The sequence below is a fragment of the Ursus maritimus genome, unplaced genomic scaffold (genome assembly GCF_017311325.1).
Source record: "Ursus maritimus isolate PB19 unplaced genomic scaffold, ASM1731132v1 scaffold_34, whole genome shotgun sequence".
Classification (NCBI taxonomy): Eukaryota; Metazoa; Chordata; class Mammalia; order Carnivora; family Ursidae; genus Ursus; species Ursus maritimus.
Window position 1 is genome coordinate 17308878 of NW_024426008.1, and position 19839 is coordinate 17328716.

General features: G+C 37.9%; 1 protein-coding gene across 1 annotated transcript in view; it reads right to left on the reverse strand.

The window, feature by feature from the left end:
* SMC5 (structural maintenance of chromosomes 5) overlaps positions 1-19839 on the reverse strand; it is an 88477-nt gene that overhangs the window by 35897 nt on the left and 32741 nt on the right. Inside the window, 4 exon segments of the mRNA XM_040620252.1 lie at positions 422-516; positions 2482-2595; positions 5864-6018; positions 7755-8010. Coding sequence (XP_040476186.1) covers positions 422-516; positions 2482-2595; positions 5864-6018; positions 7755-8010 — 620 coding nt within the window.

Here is a 19839-nt window from a genome sequence, read left to right on the forward strand (position 1 = left end):
AACATATTCATGATTACAAACTATTAATCGCTTTCGTTTCTTCCATTGCTTTTATATTTAGAATGTTTACTTATATCCAGAACTAATATATTTATTTATAGCTGTTTCATAACTGCAAATTTTCCATTTAGTCCTTCTGGAAATTAGTTCTGCAATATGAAGTGATGATTTGTTTTACTTCCCAATACCTAACGAACTATTAACAGTCCAATATTATTCCACTGATCTGAAACACCACCACCATATAGTAAGTATTCCATGGTTTGTCTGTTCCCGGATTTCTCCTTATTTTACACTTAAGTAGAGATCCTAAATGGGAATAATACAGCCTATAACATTTATGTGACAGATAATTAAGAGCTAAATGGTTATTCGATATTCAAAGTAACAGGTTAATTCTAAAAATATTTTCGAGACTTACTTTAGCTCATTCAGAGATCTTGAAGGTGCTTTGTCTGCATATGAGCTCTTGGGAGCAATAACGGCATTTACTCTTAATTTTTTATTGTCACGAATCTGAATATAAGGGAAAGAAAGTATTTTAATTACCACATACTCTCAGTCAAAATGATTTTTAAAGTTCTATTCCTACTGGTGTTCATAAGATCAGAAACTGGATATTTAATGGTATTTTCAAGAAAATTTTTCAGTGTGATAATGACACTATTAAATATTCTTACAGAAAGAATTTATCAATGAAAGTAGTAAAAGAAATATGCTCTAACAGTTAAGGAAGCAGTAATACCAAAACTCTTTCAGAAAACAGGCGGAAGTGCAATAGCCATTTCCCAAATCATTTTATGATTCCAGCATAACCCTGACACCAAAACCTGACAAAAACAATATCCCTCACGCATACATATGCAAAAATCCTTTATAAACTATTAGTACACAGAATCCAGCAATATGTGAATAGTGCACATGTCCAAGTAGAGTTTATTCCAGGAAGGCGAGATTGGTGGAAAACTAATCTAATTTATATCAACAGAATAAAGTACAAAAGCCATATGATCATCCCAATAGAAGCAGAAAAATGTAAATTCTTAGCAAACTAGGAACAGAAGGAAACTTCATCACCCTGATAAAGCACACATAATACTTATTATACATGGTAGTATGGGAAATGGTACTTTCAATGGATAATATTACAGGAGGCAGTTATATACAACAAATTTCACCATTTAAAATACACAGTCACACATGTAAGAGGAAGTTCTGGTCCTGTTGAGAAAAGTTACTTAGCACACACACACAAATAAAGGTCAAAATTTCAGGAACCCATGTCCCATTATCCATATAGGATTCAAATCCTTAGCACAGAGGAAGCATGAGTTTTTGACTCAAAAAAAGGCACTCAGTGTAGGCTAAGCAGGCCATTTCCAACAAGAAACCACCTAATTGCCCCTGACCGAATGCCCTCCACAGCATGCCATGTGTCAGACTTGTAATCCAAGTAATCTACTTCAAAAAGCTCTCACACCAGACCATAAACTCACTGGTTAAGCTTAAATAATTCCAAACTACACAACTGTCTTTTGGGAGTCCATTCTATAATTTTATACAGGCAACTTTTTATGCAATTACCATATATTCACATTCCCTGCCAACTCCCAAACCAGAAGGAGGGCAATACGGTAAAAGCCAAAAAAAGTAAGGATTCTTTTCTTTCCAATCACTAGTGTATCACAGAAAGAGAGGACCACTTGAGGTGATTCAGGGTCCTGTCCTCATTTACATCTAATCTTTAGGGCTTTTAAAAGAAGGTGACATACCCAAAAGGAAGGAAATCTTACTGACAATAACAATAGCTGATTAAAAAACAATCGCAAACAAGCACTATTCTACACACCTTCTCATTTATTAACGGATTTAATCCTCACAATCATCTTTTGAAGTAGATAATATATCTACATTTTACCGATGAGAAAATTATGGCATAAAACATTTAGGAAACTTGCCCAATTTAGTAGCAAAGCCAGAATTTGAATCTTGGCAGCCTCCTTAGAGACTGTGCTCCTAACTACCAAGCCACATTGCCTTGTAGCGGCTTAGAGTCTCTTAGCCAGATACAGAATTCTCATTCTTTTTGAATAGGTTTTATCTAAAAGCAACAACATATTGATTCCCACGCTCCCCATCAAAGAAAAACCAAGTTTATTCCAATTCCGAGTTTATTCAAAAAGGATGTCTAAGACCAAAGGTCCATCATTATGGTTTTTATCTCTTAAAACAGTATTCAGAGTTAGTAGTAAGAATAATTCTGTCATAACTTCAAAACACGTTACAGATGGAATTATGGCTGTTTTTTCTCTTGCAAAGCAAATTCATTCCCCAGTGATGACAGAGATAAAAAGAGAAATTCACAAAATTGAGTGATTGTATATAAGTTACCACTGGTATAATTAGTGGCTATTTTTTGCTTTAGTTTAAGTACCAGAAGATAAGCACCAGGTGAGTCAAAGTATTACATTGGTTACTTGCCTCTTTGAGGAAAACCTCCATATCTTCTTGACTCTCAAATACAAAAGCTCTCAGGTCATTTGATGAAATATGATTTTCAATATATTTGGCATTTTTATTATCTTTCATATTGATCTAAACAAAAAGAAAATATAAGTTAATTCTCATGAAATCCAAACTGATTACTAGAACATAATTTTACTTTGATTTAATCAGTTTAAATGTAATACTTGAGGGGGAAAAATTTGGTATTGAAAACTCAACATTTTAAAACCTCTACTTAATTTAGTACCCAGAAACATTTAATACATAGTAAAACAAAAAACAAGACTTGAATAAGCACCTGATGCATATCAATTTTGATTTTATCTAGGAAATAACTACGTTCCTTTCTAGTCAACTCACTGGAAAACATCTGAAATAGGCTTAGGCTGTAATCTAAGAGTATAAACATTTCTCATTGATCCCCAAACTTTTAATATTTTTCTTAATTTTCCAGAGGAAGTCATACATGGCAATAACTGATCAGTACAAAGAATTAAAATACAACTTTAACAGTGCTTTCAAGAGAAATCCTAGGCTTGTACCACTAGAGTATAAGCTTTAGGATTTATCTTTTTTAAATATGAACAAATCAGGCACTTCATGAGGCTCAATGCTATGGAAAATACTAAGGTCAAGAGAACAAATTGTTTCAAGACGACTACAATCTACTTTTTGCAGATGATAAGTTAGTTAACAAAAAGCAGAACACAATAAAGCTCCATAAGAGGGGTATATAGAAAGTGCTCTCTTATGGAATTGCGGGGGGGGGGGGGATAGATTATCTTCAGCAAACGAAAATCAGCTTTCTTGAAAAAATAAAGATTTATGAAAGAGAAGGTATTTATGTACCATATATATAAAAGACTAGTTAAGAGCTAAGACTCTGGGGTCAGACAGATGTTGCTTCAAATCATGTACCACTTAAATCTCTGAAAATTTTAGTTCTTCACCAAAATGGGCAGAGTAAAACAGTCCGTATCTCAGGAATTTAGTACAATGCTTGTCATGTAAACATTGGCAAGTATTACTCTCTCTCTTTTAAAATACAAAATATCAGGTAGCATAAAAAAAGGGGAAAACTGATATGCAAACAAAGTCACATAAAATGCCTGGACATAAACACTATAGAAATTTAGCCTCTATCTTTTCACAGTTTTTTTGGTACCAATTACTTCATTGGAAGGAATGGTACAAATGAAAGAAAGTGGGCGTTAGCTACAATTTATAGAAAGGGTAAAATAACCCCAACGTGACCGCAGAAGTCACCGTTTTAAAAAGTTGTGGGTAAGTCAGCCTAAGACTTAGCTCCCATTGTCACTCTCCTTGATCAAAGGTACTCTTTCCTGGGGCCTCCATCTTGTGTTCAGTTGGTGATGTGGTCATTCCACTCTGAAGAATGTCACCTGCTCAAAAAGTCACATGCGTAGGGGTCATTTCTGTCCCTGCCCAGTTTGTGCACTTCTAGTAGTGACCGAGTCACACTTTCCCCAGGTAATGCAAACTGCACTGCACTCAGTCTGGCTTCCTGACATTCTGAAGGAAGGAAGACTTCACCACTCTGTTGGTTCTGCAGCGTCGTCCGCGACTTAGCATGCTCCTCCTGGTGAGGTTGGTAAAGAAAATATCTGGCAAAGTTCAAGGCTACTCCTTCACAACATAGTAAAGACAGAGAGAGGCAGACAGAAGAGACAGCACTTCAAGGTGATCTGGTGGTTGATGGCAGACTCATAGTTCAGTTTTTTAACATGAAATCTTTCTACACATCCTATTCTAGAACCTGTTTTATAAATTCATTAATAGGTCATAAATGTCCTCTTCTATTAATAGAGACCTAGGATGGCATTTTTAATGGCTGCATAGTGTTCCATTCAATGGACACAGAATAATTTACTGACCAATCTCTTTGGAAATTTTGTTCTTTGCCCCAGAATCATTTGTGCAATCATAAACACTGCTGTGAGGAACAGAGCTATAAATACATTTTTGCACACTTCTCCCACTGTAGACTGGAACGGTTAGAAATAAGGAAATGGATTGTTAGTTGACAAGTTATATGGCTAAAATTTTAACTTTACTAACTTGTCTACGTTGGTGACGTTTCAACTAGATATTGAAGGATTAAGTGTGTGTGTGTTGGGGTGGGGGAACACAGTCAGAAGGTGGTAGGAAAGGTAAAGGGTTATTCCAGAAAGGATAAAGAAGCAAGACTATATCTTTTTATCTCAGATTCAAATGTAATCTGAAATTTAAATATATGCCAGCTAGGAATCCCTCTTGGCAACGGGCTACTACTATTAAGAGAGATCAATGATAAAAGGATGGCAAACTTACTAAAGTTGTGAATTTTAATTTTGAGGTTGACATTTTAATAAAAATCTGTTGACAATTACTAGGCATTATAATTTAAGGCTCAAAATATTTTCTTTTCTTTCAGTCCTTACCAGATTAATCAAAACAATAATGTCTGCATCCAAAATAGATATTCCCTTCTTGATCTGGCAAAAATACTCTAATAATACATACCTGAGCAAGAAGAGAATACAGTATTATGCATATTAATTTTGCTAATAAAATCTAAGATATAAAAAAAGACAACCACATGAAATTATTTTAAATAAAGAATAATACAAACATGAAGAAAATAGAAGTTTTCATGAATCCTACAAGGACCTATAGTGCATTCCTTTCTAAAGAAAAAAAAAAAAATTACCCAGCAGTAACCACCCTTAAGCCATTTTTGGGTAAGTTTTAAGTGCATATTATACCTAACTATATCATTGCCAAAGACTGTGGTTTTTTACTTAATTAAAATATTTTAGATGGAAATCTTCCTAGCCATTCCATGGCCACACTTCATTAAGTGATTTACTAAATACAGCTTACCCTATTCTTAATGACCCATGATCATCAAAAAGAGCTAGCTATCAAAGGTTAATGAGGTCAACAGACTGCTGGCTGCATTCTCAGAATCCGAAGAATGCTCTATTTGTAGGTGACTTTCTTTCTCTTCTGTTGGTTCCCCCATATCAACATAGTTGTTTCCAACAGTTTCTAGCCCTTGGACAGCATTTAATCTACTGCCTGCTATAACCTAAGAATAACAACTGCCAGAAGGAACTAGCTAACCAAACTAATGTTATATATGATTTCTGGTCAATAAGCCAACAGTTTCATAGACAAAGTTCAAAGACTTATTGGTCAAAACTCAGGTTTGGATCAGCAGCAAACCAGTAGCCACAAGTCTGATAATGGAAAACCAAGGTGTTAATAAGACTAGGGATTCTTAGGACAACAAAAATCTATAATGAATACAATAATAAAACTAACAGATGTTACCCAGATGAACATAATTTCTTACCGTGAGCATTATAGGCTCACAGACTCTTTGCTTAAATTTGTCCCGGTTATTTCTTAGCCATAGAACAGCATCGTATGTGTCACGGTATCTTTGTCTCAGCTTATCTTCCTTCTGATTCATAAGATTGTCAAATCGTACAATATTATCACCCACACCTAAAAAACGAAAATAAAGTGTTCTCTGAAAACTTTAATTAGTGAAATAATCCATTAGTAATACAAAAGGGGATCTTAGATCCAAAAGTTAGTTAGCAACACCACGCTGCAAGTAGCCACCACGGTGAGAGTGAGAAAGCAACACCCTGGACAAACTGTTATCAAATTTCCAAACACTTGACATAAAACATGATCTTTAAGCTATCAAAATTAAACAGGTCACAAAAATAAATAGGTCACGTAAAAAAAAGAGTAAGAAAACACTACATTTCCTAACATGAGATGATTGTACTAGGCCTTCAAAATTCTGAAAAATTATTTTCAACCTAGAGTCACATATAAAACAAAACCAAGATAAGAGGATCATGAAATAGGGATGCAAGGACTCTAAGCTTAATCCCCAAATACCTCTTCTTACAAGGTTACCCAAAGATGTGTAAGGCAGTAGTTTAAGAAAATACTAATGTAAGAGAAACAAACAAAAAGCCCACGGAATTCAGGAATAGCTTTACCCAACACTAGAAAAGGATCTGTGACAAATCCCAGACAATAGCCACGCAGGCAGCTTGGAGAACAATCCGTTTAGATGAGGGGGACGGAGGGCTCGAGAACTCAAGAAAAAGCTTACTCTTTTTCTCTTTTTAAGGAGATGTTAAACCAAATGGTTTTTTTAAAAAGGTAAATTAAAACCTTTAAAGAAAAGCTATCAGTGAAAGGAAATCTAGCCATAACGCACCGCCTGGCTCTGCTGTGAACAAGTTTCACTGTTGTAAGGACAACACCTAGTATTTCCAGCTTTTAGAATTAACCCATCAACAGAGCTCATAAAACCTGATATGGTTCTCAATAAAATGTGTTCAGCCTTGAAAATATAAACACCAGAGTACAAATGAGAGGATGAGTACTAGTATTTCAGCTTACAAAGTGTGCGTTCAAGCAATACTGACAACTGCTTAATGACACGAGGTACAAGTATACGCCAATAAATCAATAGTAAAGGTTAATGATTAGTAACTAATATTAATCCTACTTGAGGAATTAAAATAGGATGGGAATTGTTATGAGCCAAAATCTCTATCTCAAGTTACAAAATATCAAAAGATAGTATCTAAAATTGGTTAATCAAGCCATGGTGAAATAAGAACATGATAAAAATATAAGTGAGGGTCTACTGGAAAGAACTGCTGAGTTAAAAATGCACACTCATGACAGTGGGTATGGAGGTTTGAAAGAGGAGGAGGAGGAGGGCATTCTGATAAACATATAAAATTGGGGTTTTCTTTTTTACTGATCTTAGTCATATGCACTGAGTAGACAGAACTTAAGACCTCTTCTATCTGAATAATGTTATAAATTTTCAGGGTCCAGAGGAAAGCAAAGCAAAGATGAAACTGGATGGGTTTCAAGGGAGCAAAGCTAATGGAAGGTTCTGAAGACTAGAATGAGGAGCTTACATTTGATCTGATAAACAGTGAGTGACTTTGTGAAGAAATCATTTTTAGAGAATTAAATCAACTGTCATGATCTGACATAAGGCAATGGTTAGCCTGTGGCAAAGCACGGTACGTATATGCTACCTAGAGGTGATTAAGGCATTAACTTGGAAAAACCAAGCTGAGCTTCCTCAAGGGGTGTGAGCAGCTAAAGACATGGTACCGGGGAGGAAGAAAGCCCATCAACAGAAACAGATCTCCATTTTACAAACATCTCTTCAACCTAAGTTTCACAAAACTTACTCTTTCTCTCCTTCTCTAGGCTCTCCTTCTCTCCTCGCTTATCAATTACCTCGCCTTCACATAATGCCTTTTCATCTTGAACTCGTCTCAGATCATTTGTAATGGCATCAATCTGGGGCTGAAGATTCTCACAGTTTTCTGCGCTCTTCAGTTCATTTTGCAAATCCTCTATCATCTTCCGAGTGTTACTTATCCTCCTCTGGCGGTCGTGTTCTTCGTTCTGTTTTACGGTTAACGCCTGCTGAAGTTCCTCAATCTAATAAAACAAAAGAAGGATGGTACTGGGGATTTTCTCTTGCTTTATTAGGCTTTTATAGTAATACAGTATTTAAAATGTGAACCACCAAAGAACATGGGTGTTTTCCTCACTAAAAGGTACTCTGCTATAGTTATTACTCCCACCAGACCACCTGTTAATTTGTTCACTAATACATCCTAAGAATCAAGAGCAGTGCTTAGCATATAGTTAGCACCTACTAAATATTTGCTCAATAAACAAAATACTTGTAAAGCCAATTCTCAGATTTCTAAATACTGACAGGAAGTAAATTCATATTACACACCAGAAGACCACAATTAAAACAGCATTTACATGTATATGACAAGACTTTCAATAAAGCAGTAATAATAGAAATGATAATGAAGATTATGTCACTCAAACTTTTTTTAGGATTTTGAGAGAAAGAATGAGGAGCGAGAGCACAAGCAGGGGTGGGGGGTGGAGGGTGGAGAAGCAGGCTCCCTGCTGAGCAGGGATCCCAACGTGGGGATTGATCCCAGGGCCCTGACCTGAGACAAAGGCAAACACTTAATGACTGAGCCACCCAGGCACCCCTGAAACTATTTCGACAAAATTACTTAGTAACACTTTAATATTTTAATAATCCTCCAACCACGTTTAGATTTGTTGACATATTCAAGGTAAATTATTTTTAAAAAACCCAGATCATAAAAGATGCCAGTGGATTTTTATCAAAACCTTACCAAGTCTAAGACACACATGCACACACAAAAATAGATATGTATGCAACTCTATTTTTTAAAAAAATAGAATTTTGTAATGTTAACATAGCACATAATTTGCTAGCTTGATTTCATTCCAAGTCCTATTTACTCTCTTTCTCCCTCCCCATATCAAAATAGGAACAAATTTATTATAGAAAATATGGAAAGTACACTAACTTTTAACAATCATCTATCATCTTAATATCCTTAAACCTTTACATTTTAATACCTACTTACATCTTTCTATAGAACACGTATGTTTTACTAAATGGCATCACTAAAACTGTACTGAATGCAGTTTCTCATTTCTCCCATGCCCTTGGCAAAACAAAATTTTGTTATCTGTGTAATGTCTGGTTATATGGATAGAACACATTTTGTCCCATTCCCTACTGTTGGACATTTGGGTTGGTATCAGTTTTTCCTAAGAATTTAACTTTGACAGTGTCAAGAAAATGAGCTGAAATATCCAAAATCCCCTCTCCTATACCAAACATGCAGAACACAGAAATACTTAAAAAGTTATAATACATATCTGTGATTGCAAGTTAACAATGTTCAATGGGGGGGCGCCTGGGTGGCACAGCAGTTAAGCGTCTGCCTTCGGCTCAGGGCGTGATCCCGGCGTTATGGGATCGAGCCCCACATCAGGCTCCTCCACTATGAGCCTGCTTCCTCTTCTCCCACTCCCCCTGCTTGTGTTCCCTCTCTCGCTGGCTGTCTCTATCCTGTCGAATAAATAAATTTAAAAAAAATCTTAAAAAAAAACAAAAAAGAAACAAAAAACAATGTTCAATGGACCTAAAAGAAGGTAGGAGACAAGAAGCCACAGTGTCCAGCCAGGAAACCCATGAAGTCCAAGGCAATGGAATAAATAGGTGTAGAATTAAGAATCACCATACACTGGGCGCCTGGGTGGCTCAGTCGTTAAGCTTGTGCCTTCAGCTCAGGTCATGATCCCAGGGTCCTGGGATGGAGCCCCGCATCAGGCTCCCCACTCAGCGAGGAGCCTGCTTCTCCCTCTCCCTCTGCCTGCTGCTCCCCCTACTTGAGCTTGCTCTCTGTCAAATAAATAAATGAATACTCAAAAAAAAAAAAAAAATCACCAAACACATGAAGAAGTCCAGCTCCATGAAAAAGGGACAAGAAATTTAGCAAACAGGGGCGCCTGGGTGGCACAGCAGTTGAGCGTCTGCTCGGCTCAGGGCGTGATCCCGGCGTTGTGGGATCGAGCCCCACATCAGGCTCCTCCACAATGAGCCTGCTTCTTCCTCTCCCACTCCCCCTGCTTGTGTTCCCTCTCTTCGCTGGCTATTCCTATCTCTGTCAAATAAATAAATAAAATCTTCAAAAAAAAAGAAATTTAGCAAACAAAACCTCTGTACTCCCAGCAAAACAGAGACCCACCAAGCTATCAAAAATCACTGGGCTACTGAAGAAATCTGTAGGACTATAAGATCTGTCTGACTAGGAAAACTGGGAAGCAGCCCAGTGGTCCCTTACCTTTTTCAGGTAAGTTTTCTGAACTCTCATTCACGTGCAGCTCTCATCCAAGAGACTTCCAGGACTAATCCCATCATACTCCGGTTTTAGCTCAGACACCAAAGGTCCCAACTCCTAGATCACCCATCATCTTCAATTTCCACGAATGTTCTCTCTTGTTCTACGTGACACTGGGCTATTCTTCAAAGACACATCTCCCTAGAATCCTAAGGTGACCTGCCACCATCCTTCAGATAGCTTCAGAACTCAGAGGTGGGGAGGGTGTTAATCCTCATTAATCCAAACTGTACTATTTCCCCTCCATTAACAAAGCTCCACTTAATTTCCCTTGAAGACCGTGGTATCAGGCTTTACCACTCATTTTCTCTGTTGCTGTGTTAACTACCTCCCTCAATCTCCTTCCTCACTCCATTCGTTGATGATTTTAGCATGCCACTCATTGCTTTCCTCTCCATATGTTGAAGTCCCATGATCTCACTCTGTGTTCCTGGACTTCAACTTCAACCATCTTTTCTTAAACCCCTCCTCAGCTACCTTCTCCTACGGTTATACTTCAGATCACGTAAAGCACCAAAAATCATATATCTGAAAACCATTTCTACAATCCTATTCTTCCAGTCCCCTTTACTTCCATTTTACTTACTGTGGTATTTGATTCCATAGGGTCCTGTAATAGCAATGACCCTACTATCTTTTCACAATCCATCATCCCCTTCATTTCTTTTTCTTTTTCACCTGCTGGGGTTCTCCAACCCAGCATGAGAACCACTCCCTCGCAAAGACTCTTGACCCTCCACCTATGTCACATCAGCCAGGAAAAAAGGCACAGTCTCTGTTAAACCTAACTATCTACCTTCTATGTGTCTGTATCCAAGCAGCTGAACTAATTGAAGAAACTCTCCAAAAACGCATCCCACTTTGAATTCATGGCCACAAAACTTAAATAGGAACTCAAAACTACCAGACAAACCTATTACATTTCTCTAATAAGTGTATGTGCTCATTCTAAAAGGAGTTCCATACCTTGGCCTCCTCCTTTCTCAATCCTTTATTGCTGCAGGCCCTACAGTCACTCAGCTCATGACTTTGTCTCACACTTCATTAATAGCATAGTTAAAATCAGTACTATGATCAGAGTACTATTCTGCTTTAAAACCCATTACCCTATCTCCAACTGTACTCACTCCATTTTATCTTGTACATTGTAAGGAGAATCCTTGGAGCTACCTAAATCTAACCAAGGCTACTCCAAGCAGTGTTTCTCCAGTTACTTATGGTGAAGGACCATTCTAAAAAAATTCCAAGCCATCAAAGGTCAACTTTTATCAATTACAACTACAATAAATTATTAATCATTTTTGGAAAACAGTTTGTCAATTCCTTCAAAAGTGAATTGTATACATATGATATTCTACTCCTAGGAAATGATCAAAGAAAAATAAAAGCACATATTTGTACAAGAATACTCATGGCAGTTTACTGGTTAATAGCCCCAAACCAGAAATAACCTTATGTCCATCAATAGGCGAGAAGATAAACTGTGGTCTCAAGTTTAACAAAAATAAAAATACAACATATCAAAATTTGTGGACACAGCCAAAGCAGTGATGAGAAGAAAGTTTACAGCAGTAAGTACATACAGAAGAGGAAAAGTCTCAAATCAATAATCTGAAATTTAAGCTCAAGAGCCCAGAAAAAGAGCAAAATAAACCCACATCAAGCAGAAAAAAGGAAATAATAAAGATAGGAACAGACATCAATAAAACTGAAAAGGGAAAGACAAAGTCTATGAAACAAACAGCTGGTTCTTTGAAAAAAGCAATAAAATTAACCTCTAGAAAGGTTGCCCTCCACCCATAAAAGAGAAAACAGAAATTACCAATATCAAGCATGAAAGAGGGGTATCATTGTATCACTACAAACATCAAAAGGACAGTAAGAAACTTTATGCACACAATTTGACAACTTAGACATGATGGACCAATTCCTCAAAAAACATTAGCTACCACAACTCATTACATATGAAATAGATTATTTGAATAGTTATTAAAATTCATAATTTTAAAACTCCCCAAAAAAGAAATCTCAAAAACCCAGATAGTGTCATTAAGAATTATTCAGAATGTTTAAAGAAAAATTAACACCAATTCTACACAATCTCTTTCCAAAAAAAAGCTGAAGAGGAGAGAACACTTCCCAATTCATCTGATAAAGACAGTTGGTATTCTTGACACCAAAAGCAGACAGTACAAAAACAAAACTACAGAATATCCCTCACAAACACAGACACAAAAATCCTTAATTAGTCAATACAATTCAACAATATATAAAAGTATATTTATATACCACAACCAAAAAGGATTTTCAGGGATGTGAGGTTATTTGATAAGGGAAAAAAAATCGAGGTAATGCATATTACTAAGCTAAAGATAAACATGGACACTATCAATCGATAGATGCAAAAAAAAAAAAAAAACCACAACTAAATCCAGCAATCAATGATACTCTCAAAAACATGGGACTAGAGTGAAACTTCCCAAACTTGATTAAAAAAAAAAATCCATACAAAACCTACAGCTAATAATATACTTCATGGTAAAAAAAAACAGTTGCTTTCCTTCTAGGATCAGGAACAAGATAAGAATGTCCATTCTTGCCATTCTTATTCAACACAGCGCTGAAGTTCTAGCCAGTGCAGTAACGCAAGAAAAGAAAGATATGGCATACAAATCAGAAAAGACAAAATATCCCCATTTGTAAATGCCATGCTTACCTATGCAGAAAATTCCAAGGTCTCTATTTCTTAAAAAGAGAGAGGGAGACAAAAAGAAATACTTAGGTGTAACCTCACAAAACACAGAGGACATGTACACTGAAAACTACAAAACGCTCACCGAAGAAATCAAATATCTAAATGAAGACATACCGTGTTCAAAGATTGGAAGACTCAACACAGTAAAGATTTCAATTCTCCCCAAACTGATATACACGTTTAATGCAATTCCTATTAAAATCCCAGCAACATTTTTCTGTAGATATAGAAAAGATTTGGATGTCATCAGGAATGGCAAAATCAAACTATGAAAACTCTCTCCTCCATAAAAGCAACGAAAACACTGACAAAAATTGTCAAAATAAACTTTTTCGGAACTCTGGAATTTAATCAAGGCTTATAATTACCTGGAGACTATTTATTCAAGAAAAATGCCTGAATCTTGGTAAAAACAGCAAGCCCTGTGGAATTCTGAACACGCCCCATTCCCTTCCCCAGTTCCATGGCAGCCTTGAAAATCAACAGCCTACAATCCCAGTGAAATCAGCAACATAATGACCACTGGAGAGGTCAGAACAAGGTTAAAAAGGTTTCAACTTCTCATTCGCAGAGAACTACCATTATCTGATCTATCTGCACTTCCTGGAAAACCTTACTACAAGGCCTATCTTTATTTGACATGACTCCACAGCTTTCAGCCTTTACCCTGAACGCATCTGTTAAGAACAATCAGTGTCAAGTGTTTAATACCACAGCTGTTTCACGAGGAATAACAGTTGTGGCAAACAATAAGCTAACCAAAAAAACTTAAAAAGCTGGAGAATGAGACACCCGTAGGAGACCTGTGAACCTCCTGGGGAATCTACAGGGCTACATGTACGAGTGGACAGTGTGCATGCTTAGGACTCCACACATGCTCAGGACTGGAAGAGGCCCTAAGCTCTCACAGAGGCTCTGTGTACACAAAGAATGTTTCACCTTGAGGCTATGCGCAAATAGGAAGTGATATCCAGAGCTGTAAACTAGCACTGGATATTAACCAAAGCTTGCAACAATTCAGAAAGCACTTTCTGAATCTTGGTATGCAGTAAAAACACTACCCTGCTGTGTCCCGAAGGTGTGACCCAACATGCATGAAGAGACCCTCAACAAAGAAAGAGAGACATCCTGGTTGCAGTCATTTAAGAAATATCTGACCAATACGCTAACTCAGCAAGAAACTTCATCAGACACAACAAAAAATACAAATTTCAAAGAATTAGTTAGGAAAGTAACTAAACAGCAACAACAAGCCTGGGGAGGGAAGGACAACTGATTTCAAAGCTGCCACATCATGCTACTTAAACGGCCAGTTTCAATAAAAATTACAACACTTTCAACAAAAACAAAGTATGGGTCAAAAAAGCAAGTCAAAAGAAAATATCCCTGAGGAAGCCCAGAAATAGCATATAAAGACTTTAAAACAGCTATTTTAAAAATGTTCAATCAACTAAAGAAAACCACGTCTAAAGAACTAAAGGAAAGGAAGAGAACAATGTCTCATTGAACAGAGAGTATCGACAGAGAAAAAAAGTATAAAAAAGAGCCAACTAGAAATTGTGGAGTTGAAAAGTAAAATAATAAGTAAAAGATTTACCAGTGAGGCCAAAGAGATTTGAACAGGCAAAACAAAGGAAACTTATAGATCAGTCACTTGAGATTATCCAGTCTGATGAAAAGACAAAAAAATGTGTCAAAGCAAACCACTGTACATCAAACCATGCAGAAGAGTCCCAGAAGAACAGGGAAAGCAGCAGGAGGGCTATCTGAGGAAATCAGTAACCCCAAACTTCCCAGCTTGGATCTAAAATATTGATCTGCACGCCTCAGAAGCAACCTAACTGCCCTGTAGGATAAACTTAAGGACAGTCACATTGAAAAACATCATCCTTAACTGTTGAAAAGACGTTGAAAACAAGAAAAAAGTAACTCATCATGTAAAAGGGATCCCCTATAAGATTAAAAGCTGACTCCTCATCGGAAACCAGGGAGCTAGAAAGCAGTGGAATGTCATATTCAAAGTGCTGGGAAAGAAAGAACAAGAATTCTCTATCCAGTAAAACTATCCTTCAAAAACAAAGGATAACTTAAGACATTGCCAGATAAACAAGAACAGAGAGAATCCGTCATTAGCAGATGTAAACTACAAGAAATCCTGAAGTCTTTCATGACAAAATGAAAGGACACTAGACAATAACTTGAATCTATACAAAGAAATAAAGAGAACCAGTAAAGGTTACTACACAGTTAATACAAAAAAATAGTAAAAATGTACCTGTTGTTTTTAACATTTTTTCTCTTATCTGACTTAAAAGACAATCATTGTGGTATTAATAAAAAATCTTTCTTTTCTTAGACCCTAGTCCTTGGCTTGGAGTTCTTAAAACCCCTGGAATTTCCTGAGTGACAGGAGCATCTTCGGTTATTCATACCAAGCACCCAAGCACTTTTGACTGTGCCTGATTTTATGCTAATAAGATGACTCTTGGAAGGGCTCCCTAGAGAGCTACAAAATGGAGACTGGTTGCCAGAAGAATCAACCACATGGATTAGAGGGCTGGAACGTTTATCCCCACTCCCTGACCTCAAAGAGGGGGAAAGAACTGGATATGGAGTCCATTTACCAATGGCCAAAAAATTTAATCAATCATGCCTACGTAATCAAACTTTAATAAAAAAAATTTTTTTCAATGGTAAGGTTCTGGAGCTTCGGCTTGCTGCAGAGGTCAATATTCTGGGAAGGTGCTGCACCAGAAGAGGGAACGAAAGCGCCGAACGCTATGCTCTACACCTTGTCTTATGCATCTCTTCCATTTGGTGTTACTGAGCTGCATCCTTTATGATAAACTGGCCATTGTTAAGTATGACATTTTCCTGAGTTCTAGGAGTCGACGTAGCAATTACCAAACCTGAGAGGGGCGGTGGGAACCCCTGAATTTGTAGCCAAATTCTTGTAGCCAAGAAGTGCAGGTAGCCTGGTCCTGGGTACTTGAGACTTATGTATGAAGCAAGGGCTGTCCTATGGGACCAAGCCCTTAACTTGTAGAGTCTGCTCTAATTCCAAGCAGTTAGTATCAGAATTGAATTGAATTGTAAGACACCTGGTATCAGAGAATCAAATATTATTATTACAAAAACAGAACTACATGAAGAAATAATTACAAAAGCTGTGCTAATAGGCTTATAATAATTAAAATACAATTTGTAGGACAGTAACAGTACAAAGGAGGGACAAGAGAATGGAACTATATAGGGGCAAAGTTTTGCATACTACTGAAATTAAGTTGGTATATGAACCAGATTGTTAAATAAGTCAAGATACTGTTATTCTAAAGGCAGCCACTAAGAAAATAGCTAAAAAAAATACATGGTGTAAGAAACAAGATAGACAAGGCAAGAAACAACAATTGTTGGAGAGGATGTGGAGAAAGGGGATCCCTCCTACATTGTTGGTGGGAATGCAAGTTGGTACAGCCACTCTGGAAAACCGTGTGGAGGTCCCTTAAAAAGTTAAAAATTGAGCTACCCTATGATCCAGCCATTGCACTACTGGGTGTTTACCCCAAAGATACAGACGTAGTGAAGAGAAGGGCCATATGCACCCCAATGTTCATAGCAGCAATGTCCACAATAGCTAAATCGTGGAAGGAGCTGAGATGCCCTTCAACAGATGACTGGATTAAGAAGTTGTGGTCCATATATACAATGGAATATTACTCAGCTATCAGAAAGAACGAGTTCTCAACATTTGCTACAACATGGACGGCACTGGAGGAGATAATGCTAAGTGAAATAAGTCAAGCAGAGAAAGACAATTATCATATGATTTCTCTCATCTATGGAACATAAGAACTAGGATGATCGGTAGGGGAAGAAAGGGATAAAGAAAGGGGGGATAATCAGAAGGGGGAATGAAACATGAGAGACTATGAGAAACAAACTGAGGGCCTCAGAGGGGAGAGGCGGGGGGAATGGGATAGACCGGTGATGGGTAGTAAGGAGGGCACGTATTGCATGGTGCACTGGGTGTTATACACAACTAAGGAATCATCGAACTTTACATCGGAAACCGGGGATGTACTGTATGGTGACTAACATAATAAAAAATTAAAAAAAAAAAAAAAAAGGAAGCCACATGGAAAAGGATAGAAGGACAGACACTACTGGAAAGTAAAGCCTGGAGGTAATAACCACAACGGGAAGGACACTACAGGCACGGAGAAGTGAGAGGATCAGACCCCACACCAGGCAACCCTGGCAGCAGGGGCCTGCACTGGGAAGACGAATCCCTGTAACGCGTGGCTTGAAAAACCAGTGGGACTTAAATCTGAAAGAGCCAGAGGGCAACAGGAAACTCACCTGCTGCCCTTAAAGAGTCAGCGAAACATGTAACTCTGTGCAAAACACAGCAGAAAAGGAGAAGTCTGAAAAGCACCGGGGGTACAAGTGAAGGGGATTTATTGACTGATCTTAGAATGTGTGAAGGGACAGGAATCTTCAGGAGATTTCTCCGGGAACAAAAGTGCTGGCAGATGCCACTTCTCCTCTACTCCACCAGCTGAGACAGCCGGACACTTGCAGAAGCCACGCTCTCCCCAGCTATGTTGCTAGCATTATGCGCTCCACCCACGCATTCCCCTGAGAACTTACCCATCCAAACCACTGCTCCTGCCTCACCACACCCTGGAGGCAGCCCCAGCAGGTCCTGGTGCCACTCCAAAGTGACTCCTGCCCTGGGGAGGGGGGAGATAACCCCACACACTGGCACGCCTGCTGTTCCAGCAGTCCAGAGTCTTAGCTGGCCATGCAGGGAGCAAGCTGTGCCCTTTGACGCTCCTGCAGCTACGGCAGGGAGGCTAACTGGAGAATCCTGGGCTGATGGCCAGCCCTGCCCACCAACAAGCCAGAGGCAACCTCTGACAGGCCTCTCAACAGCACAGAGACCAAACCCTGCCTAGTGCTCCCCCAGCACATAATTTGGGTCATGACAGTCGGCTAGGCTGAAGGCAACAGTGGCTCAGCCACAAGAGCAGGGTATATGCAGCCCACACACAGGGCACCTCCGGAGACCAGGGAGGGCAAGCGCTACAGGGCACCACAGGACCTGTTCTACACGATGCCACAACTTTCACAACTAGGAGACATAGTTACCTACAGCAACAAACACAGACAGGCAAAGAGAGACAGTAATATGTCCCAAATAAAAGAATAAGACAAAAACCACAGTAAAAGAGCTAAGTGAAATGGAGATAAGCAATTTACCTAATAAAGAGTTCAAAATAATGATCACAGAAATTGGGACTTCAGAAAAGAGTAGATGATCTCAATGAGAACATCAATAAAGATCAAAATATAAGATAGAATCAGAGCAGAACAATTTAATAATGGAAATGAAAAATATACTAAGGGCATCAACAGCAGAGTAGAAGACACAGAAGAATATATCAGTGATCTGGGGACAGGGTAAGGGAAAGCAGTCAAGCTGAATATCAGAAAATACTAAAACATGAGAATAAGGGAACGCAGCAGCATCATCGAGCATAGTAACATTCACAGTATAGGGGTCACAGAAAGGAGCGAGAGAGAAGGGGCAGAAAACTTATTTTAAAAAGCATAGGGGTCACAGAAAGGAGCGAGAGAGAAGGAGCAGAAAACTTATTTTAAAAAACACTAGCTGAAAAATTTCCTAAGCTGGGGAAGGAAACAAGATGAACCCAAGGAGGACCACACCAAGATACATAATAATTAATTTTTATGAGGAGAATTTTTAAAGGAACAAGAAAAGTTACACACTAGTGAAACCCCATAAGGCTACCAGCTGATTTTTCAGCAGAAACTTTGCAGGCTAAAAGAAAGAGTCACTGATATAGTCGAAGAGCTGAAAAGACAAGACCTACAACCAAGAATACTCTGCCCGGCAAGGTTATCACTTAGACTAGAAGGAAAGAGCTTCCCAAACAAGTTAAGTGAGTTCATTGTTAAATTTAAGGATGCTCTTTAAGTGCAAGGACAAAGCCATAATTAGAAGAAAATTATTAAAGGAAAAAAGTCTCATAGGTAAAAGCAAACATATACTAAAGGTAGCAGATCAGTCACTTATAAAGCCAGTTTTTAAAACACAGAAGTACTAAAATCAATTACACCTACAAAACTTAGGGATACACAAAATAAAAAGATGTAAAGCATGACATCATATACATAAAATGTGGAGGGGGAAGTAAAAACACACTGATTTTAGAAATGTGTTCAAACTTAAGCAACTATCACCTTAATATAGACTGCTACAGATACAAGATGTTATATATGAGCCCAGTGGTAACCACAAATCAAAAACCTAAAATAGATACACACAATAACCCAGAAAGGCATACAGGCATAACACTAAAGAAAGCTTTCAACCATAGGGTAAGAGAGCAAGAGAAGAAATGAACAGAGGAGCTACAAAAAGAAGCAGAAAACAAACAAAATGGCAAAAAGTACATACCTATCAATAATAACTTCAAATGTAAATAGATTAAACGCTCCAATCAAAAGACATAGAATGACTAAATGGATTTAAAAAACAAAAAAAAACCCAAAAAACTACCACCACCAAGACTCATATACATGCTGCATTCATGAGACTTACCTGGGACCTCAAGACACGTAGACTTAAGCGAAGGGATGGAAAAAGATACCCATGCAAATGAAGCATGAAGAAAAAAAAAAGAGTAGCAAAGTATATAAGACAAAATAGACAATAAAACAGACTGAAGCAAGAGACAG